Source organism: Oncorhynchus clarkii, unplaced genomic scaffold (genome assembly GCF_045791955.1).
Source record: "Oncorhynchus clarkii lewisi isolate Uvic-CL-2024 unplaced genomic scaffold, UVic_Ocla_1.0 unplaced_contig_3545_pilon_pilon, whole genome shotgun sequence".
Lineage (NCBI taxonomy): Eukaryota > Metazoa > Chordata > Actinopteri > Salmoniformes > Salmonidae > Oncorhynchus > Oncorhynchus clarkii.
In genome coordinates, this window is record NW_027258439.1 from 58,877 (window position 1) to 66,353 (window position 7,477).

Consider the following 7,477-nt stretch of genomic DNA (forward strand, 5'->3'; position numbering starts at 1 on the left):
CCGTGGAGTGGAGTGATTGGGTGAGTGTGGAGAGTAATGGGAAGAATGGTAGGAGCAGTGGACAGACACACGGCCTCTTGACTCTCCTATGTGTCTCAGTGAAAGAGAGAGAGAGAGTTCATTAGGAGAAGCACTACCTCTGTGTTGTACTGATTGGTTTTGTCTGTCTGTCTCTGCATGTCTATCTGTCTGTCTCTGGTCTCTGCATGTCTGCATGTCTGTCTCTTTGTCTGTCTGTCTCGCTGTCTCTGCATGTTTGTCTGTCTGTCTCTGTGTCTCTCTGTCTGTCTGTCTGTCTGGTTGGGTTGTGTAGGGTGGCCAGTGTGCAGAGTGAACCAGGTCAGCAGAACCTCTTGAACCAACCTCCGTTGGGACGCAATAGAGGACTGAGACAGGTGAGAGTAGTCTTAAAGGTGGAACTGAGAATGTTTAAATAAATAGCTCCTTTTAAGTTTATTGAGAAAATCTTTGTTTTTTTAAATGCATTGTTCTCAATTATTGAATGTGAATTTCAGTTTACCACCCAGATTGACTAACTTCAATTAACCCTGGTTTCTAAGTTTTTTTTTCTCATTTGGTGTGTGCGGCGGGTTGTATCGGGGTGCTGCGGGGTGGCGGGGTGCGGCGGGGTGTCACGATGTGGCGGGGTGTATCGGGGTGCGGCGGGATGTGGCGGGGTGCGGCGGGATGTGGCGGGGTGTGGCGGGGTGCGGCGGGATGTGGTGGGGTGCGGCGGGGTGTCACGATGTGGCGGGGTGTATCGGGGTGCGGCGGGATGTGGCGGGGTGCGGCGGGATGTGGCGGGGTGTATCGGGGTGCGGTGGGTGTATCGAGGTGCGGTGGGTGTATCGGGGTGCGGCGGGTGTATCGGGGTTCGGTGGGGTGTATCGGGGTGCAGTGGGGTGTATCGGGGTGCGGTGGGGTGTATCGGGATGCGGTGGGGTGTATCGGGGTGCGGTGGGGTGTATCGGGATGCGGTGGGGTGTATCGGGATGCGGTGGGGTGTATCGGGGTGCGGCGGGTTGTATCGGGATGCGGCGGGGTGTATCGGGTTGTGGTGGGGTGTATCGGGGTGTGGTGGGGTGTATCGGGGTGTGGTGGGGTGTATCGGGTTGTGGTGGGGGGTATCGGGGTGCGGTGGGGTGTATCGGGGTGCGGCGGGTTGTATCGGGATGCGGTGGGGTGTATCGGGTTGTGGTGGGGTGTATCGGGTTGTGGTGGGGTGTATCGGGGTGCGGCTGAAGCAATGAGTGAAGTATTTAAAGGGCAGCAGTGCATTTTGAACACACAACCCCTCCCCGTTTCCCAGGTCGTTCAGTACAGCACTGTTTCCGCTTCATTGAATGTTCCACTACATTTTCTGCGTACTGAACGCAGCCCTGGTCTTGTCACATGGTCAGGGAAAACGATGTCCCTAATTGTGGATAATGATGAAGAGGCTATCCCCAATGACATTCACAGTGGAAATGATATGTGGATTGGGTTGATTGATATTTCAATGCAGTTGCGACGCCCCCTGCTGTCTCTTCCGAAGAGTGAGGCGCGAGGACCAGGTCGCTCTGGAGCCCGACTCTCCGCCACCCGCAGGAGCATCCAGCCCAAGAACAAACCTCTGGGTAACTGTGTGTGTGTCTGTTGTGTGTGTGTGTGTGTGTGTCTGTTGTGTGAGAGAGATTGTGTAACAATAGCAAACTTGCCCTACACTTCAGATCAAGCACACTGCAGTTCACATTCAGACCTTGGGATATTAACTATTAATACTCAGTATTTGCTCATGAACGCATCTCTGACAATCTGACTCCTCCAACTGTGTTGACTTGAACTGACATGTACCGATCCTCCTCATTCACAACTGTTGTCTCTGTTCCAATGTGTCTTTATCCCCTGTCACCTCCGACCCCAATAACTGACTCTGTTCATTCTGTGTTCTGTTTATGCCTTTGTTTCGAATCGAAATAAAGAAACTTTATTGGACTGCGAAGGTGAGACACCTATACTTCCCCCCTCTCCTCTTGCAACGTAACAACGCCCTCTCTCTGAAACATCTCACCTGATACGTTGCTCTGCATGTCTGTCTTGCATCCCCCCCTCGCTCCCGCTCCCGCCCCCTCCACTCCTCTCCCTCACCCCTGGTAGTGGTCATGTGTCCGCTAGTCCCCAAGGTGGCGCTGTGATGGACTGTGTATGTGATGACTGTGATGTCTCCTCAGCAACCCACGGATGGGACCAGAAAAGGGTGGTCACCTTCACAGAGGGCCAGCAGGCTCAGGCAAAGTCCCCCGACCCCGGTGGCGCCAATGCGCACCCAGAGGGCAGGAAGTCCAGCCCGGCCCCTCCGATCGCTCCCCCTGCTGCCCCTGGGGCCTCATCCTCGGCCACCGTCAAAGCTGACCTCCACAGCCCTGCCAAGAAACAGGTACGACTGGGGGAGTAAGGATATTTTATGACATTGTTGATTCTCACAGGTTTCTGTAGTTTGTATCATGTTTACTTGGTAAGAAGGTACGCAGAACGGCCATTTTGCATAGCTTGCATTTTGAACTTTCTTAGGGTTAAATTAGCCATAAAGTGATAATCCACTCCAGACATGAAACTCATGAAACTCCTCTCATTGTGGTGCTCTATAAGTGGGTAAAATAACTAGTTGATTATTTAACTTCTATGTGGTTTGTCTGGTAAATTGTATTTAATTTGATTTGAAATCAGGAAATCATGTTGTAATGCGTCATCACGATAAGGTTCTCGTCACTGGGGATAAGGAATATCAGATTTCATAACGTTTTTAAAACAACTAGCTGCACTCCATATCGCCAAATCAGCCAATAGACTTGAAACTAAATAGTGGAAGAAATTATTCAACTCAGTTTCTTCTTCACCTACCATCACGCAACTTCCTTTTCTCCTCTCTCTCCTCGCCCTGGCCTGTTTCTGTCTCTGTGCTAAATAATGAAGGGTATATGAAAAGACAACTTCCTTTTCTCCTCTCTCTCCTCGCCCTGGCCTGTTTCTGTCTCTGTGCTAAATAATGAAGGGCATATGAAAAGATAACGCCCGTTTCTCCTCTCCCTCCTCACCCTGGCCTGTGTCTGTGGTAAATAATGAAGGGTATATGAAAAGACAACGCCCGTTTCTCCTCTCCCTCCTGGCCTGTGTCTGTCTCTGTGCTAAATAATGAAGGGCATATGAAAAGATAACGCCCGTTTCTCCTCTCCCTCCACGCCCTGGCCTGTGTCTGTTTCTCCTCTCCCTCCTCACCCTGGCCTGTGTCTGTGGTAAATAATGAAGGGTTTATGAAAAGACAACGCCCGTTTCTCCTCTCCCTCCTGGCCTGTGTCTGTCTCTGTGCTAAATAATGAAGGGTATATGAAAAGACAACGCCCGTTTCTCCTCTCCCTCCTCGCCCTGGCCTGTTTCTGTCTCTGTGGTAAATAATGAAGGGTTTATGAAAAGACAACGCCCGTTTCTCCTCTCCCTCCTGGCCTGTTTCTGTCTCTGTGGTAAATAATGAAGGGTATATGAAAAGACAACACCCGTTTCTCCTCTCCCTCCTCACCCTGGCCTGTGTCTGTCTCTGTGGTAAATAATGAAGGGTATATGAAAAGACAACGCCCGTTTCTCCTCTCCCTCCTCGCCCTGGCCTGTGTCTGTGGTAAATAATGAAGGGTATATGAAAAGACAACGCCCGTTTCTCCTCTCCCTCCTCGCCCTGGCCTGTGTCTGTGGTAAATAATGAAGGGTATATGAAAAGACAACGCCCGTTTCTCCTCTCCCTCCTCGCCCTGGCCTGTGTCTGTCTCTGTGGTAAATAATGAAGGGTATATGAAAAGACAACGCCCGTTTCTCCTCTCCCTCCTCGCCCTGGCCTGTGTCTGTGGTAAATAATGAAGGGTATATGAAAAGACAACGCCCGTTTCTCCTCTCCCTCCTCGCCCTGGCCTGTGTCTGTTTCTCCTCTCCCTCCTCGCCCTGGCCTGTGTCTGTGGTAAATAATGAAGGGTATATGAAAAGACAACGCCCGTTTCTCCTCTCCCTCCTCGCCCTGGCCTGTGTCTGTTTCTCCTCTCCCTCCTCGCCCTGGCCTGTGTCTGTGGTAAATAATGAAGGGTATATGAAAAGACAACGCCCGTTTCTCCTCTCCCTCCTCGCCCTGGCCTGTGTCTGTGGTAAATAATGAAGGGTATATGAAAAGACACCGCCATTGATCACGTCACACCATTCATTTCTATGTGAAGACTCAATAGCGCATTGAAGCCAAATGAAGTTGGTTAGAGGCCCAGTACATTCAAAAATGTGTTTTATATCTATTTCCACACTGAGGTTGTAATAATACTGTGAAAATTGTGTTATTGCCCTTTTACTGTAAGAGCTGTTTGTAAAGACCACCTGAAATGTCTTCCTGTTTTGGTGGGATGGAGTTTTGGCCTGCCTGTTGACAACAATAAGAAAGAGTTCCAAACCAATAACAGCTAGTTTTCAGTTTTCCCCTCCCCACTCAGACCGCTCCCAGGCAGTCCTAGCAAAATTCTTGCTCTAGAAATGTCTCTTTGCTGAGAAGCTATTTTTGTTACGTTTTGACCATTTTAATTGAAAACATTCACAGCAAGGTTCTTAATTTTTACCCAGAAATGATTTGATATTGAGATAAAAAGGTCTGCAATGGACCTTTAACATGGCTTCTCATGGAGACAACATGCTACTCCAGGAAGTGATAAGTTAACTCAGTGCTGCCCACTCTCATTGATGAACTCCAGTAGAAGGTCGAACAGGGCATGCTGCCATGAGCAACTCAATTATCCTTAGAACTTCTTCTATGTGCGATTTTGAAAGAATCGGTTAGAGCACATACATCTGGTATATTAGAAACAATTATTGGTACCATGACTGTCTTCTAAACCATTTTTTATTTACATGAAGATTGACCACGAAGATCGCAATTTTTCCATTCATTATAATGGGGGATCCTGTTTTCTGCTAACAGTACCTTGAACTTCCGTGGCTTCAACGAGAGGGGGCATTTGTTCTGCCCTGGTGGGAAAGCATGGGAAAGGGCCGTAGCCATAGCAATTTAAGACCCTCCACTCCTCGAGGTAGACAATCTGCAGGTGAAAGCATATAAATATAATGCATGGGTTGGACATGGTGAGATTATATACTTTTTCAACTAGCTAGCTACTTCACACACTGACAATTACTTTGGTATTACTGTGTGTAGCTACGTTTGCTAGCTAGCTACCTAGCATAGACTGTAAAAAAGCCCAGCGAGAGATCATTGCGCTATAGGTTTTCTAGTCGGCTTGAGGTGCAAGATTTCCACAACAATTTTCACATGTTGCTACCAACTTTATTATAACGACAAAATTACACATTTCTTCACTCAAAATGTTTTGATCTCATATTAGTGTTTAACCCTATAAATCATATTAATTCGTGGTTTTGAGAGGATTATTCATTTAAGTCATCGCTCATTCCAGAAGAGACAGAGAGAGATGGGAATGAATGTGAGTTCTCTATATTTAACAGCATGGACTAAGTATGTCTTTGAAATACCACTCTTCTCCCACTTGTTTCCTGGTTCTAGTTATCGATGGAGAGCAAGGAGAAACGAGAACAGTGGGGCCTCCGCAGCAGCCTCTCTCCTCGGCCCTCCATCTCCCGCGCCTCCACCCCCACCCCACCCTCCTCCTGCTCTCCTCTCCCTCCTCCACCTATCCCCATCTCCCGTGCCTCCACCCCCACCCCACCCTCCTCCTGCTCTCCTCTCCCTCCTCCACCTCTCCCCATCTCTCGCACCTGTTCTCCCCTCCCTCCTCTGCCGATCCTGGGGATCCGACCCCCCGCTCCCCCCACCCACCTCTTCCATCCTGGTCCGTCCTCCCATCAGACCCCCGAGAGCCCCGAGGACGAGGACACGACTGCCCTGCTGGGGAGGAACGCAGACACCCTCCTCCACATTTCAGAGGACAATGGGGGCACAGAGAACCCCCTGCTCGCCCCCCTGCTCTCCCCCCGCCGCTTGCCCGCCCTGGCCCCACACCACTCCCCCGCCCTGCCCCCCCGCCGCTCCCCCCTCCCCATCTCCCCAGTCGACCTGGACCTGGATGAGTCCCACGTCTGAGAAGCGTCCCTGTAACGTTTCAGTAACGTTTTGTTAACATTTCTGTAACAAAACTCGTAACGTAACGTTATAACTAGGGCCAGGAGTTTTTCCCTGACTGAACTTGCGTGACCGCACTAGGAAAAAGTCCTGGCCCTAGTTACAAGGCTCTAAACTACAGACGTAGGCTATAACTAGGGCCCGGAGTTTTGACCCTTTAGGTTAAATCACATGGTCCGGCTGGGGAAACTCCTGGCCCTAGTTATGACCCTGGCAGGGTAGCTTCTCTATGTCGGTCCCCTTCTATATCTTTGGAGTCTGTGTTTAGACATTGAGCTGCCTGATAACCCTTCTAGCTAACGGAGGTCAGAGGGCGCTTGAAAAATGAGGAACCTGTTGGAATACTCTGAAAATAAAAATGCATCCTCCCTTCCTTGATCTGATCTGACATAAAATGACTGGTGAAGTCAGTGCAGTAGAATCCTTGCTCTCACCTATCCAATCACGTTAGATTAGTGATTACCTCAAGAAAAGGGAGGAAAGATGCATCTTTAGAGTATTAGAACAGGGCCAAGGACCAATACCTGTTAAGTGTTCTCCTCTTGCCCACTCCCCTGCCCCTCTCTCCCCTTCTCTCTCTACTCTCTTCTGTCCTGTTAGAGCTCCAAGATGAAATCCATACTTCACTATGTCTACAGTACCAGTGACAGTACATCCTCACCTCTGACATTTTAACCCATCTCATACCAAAGTATTCAAATCAAATGCAGAATCAACATGCCTTCTTCACACGTCAGGGTGGATTCATCCATGGAGTCCCAACAGGTGATCAAGTGGGACTGTTACTGTTGCTAGGTAGATCACATTCTATTTGTTGTGGTCTATTGAAAAGAGAAGGGAGAGTGTTTCCAGCCATTGGCTGCTACAAACAGACATCTGTTTACCTTTTGGTTGACCTTGTCACCTCCCAAGAACTGTTTACAGTGAAGCTGCTGAAGGGTAAACTGTTGACTAGAGAAATGAAATGTATATTAGCTATGATATTATATAATATTATGAAATGTATTATATTTAGTCCTGAAGACTATTTTAAAGAAAGATTTAATATATATAATTGTCAAGGTATTGCAGAGAGGCATAGTATGTTTGTCATTAGGATAATATATTAGTGGCCTCCCAGGTGGCCACACTGCGGTCTAGGGCACTGCATCGCAGTGAGGTGTCACTACAGACCCGGGTTCGATCCCAGGCTGTGTCACAACCGGCCGTGACCAGGAGTCCCATAGGGCGGTGCCCAGCGTGGTCTGGGTTAGGGGAGGATTTGGCCGGGGGGGCTTTACTTGGCTCATTGTGCTCTAGTGACTCCTTGTGGCGGGCCGGGCA

General features: G+C 49.2%; 1 protein-coding gene across 1 annotated transcript in view; it reads left to right on the forward strand.

Annotated features, from left to right (window-relative positions):
- The window catches only part of LOC139396940 (protein unc-80 homolog), a gene marked incomplete at its 5' end in the record, with an annotated part of 64,143 nt that extends 57,893 nt beyond the window's left edge, over positions 1-6,250 (forward strand). Inside the window, 5 exons of the mRNA XM_071143871.1 lie at positions 314-395; positions 1,505-1,616; positions 1,962-1,982; positions 2,211-2,416; positions 5,579-6,250. Of these exons, the coding sequence (XP_070999972.1) occupies positions 314-395; positions 1,505-1,616; positions 1,962-1,982; positions 2,211-2,416; positions 5,579-6,115 (958 nt within the window). The remainder of the gene's footprint in view (positions 1-313; positions 396-1,504; positions 1,617-1,961; positions 1,983-2,210; positions 2,417-5,578) is intronic.
- Positions 6,251-7,477: the final 1,227 nt, after the last annotated feature.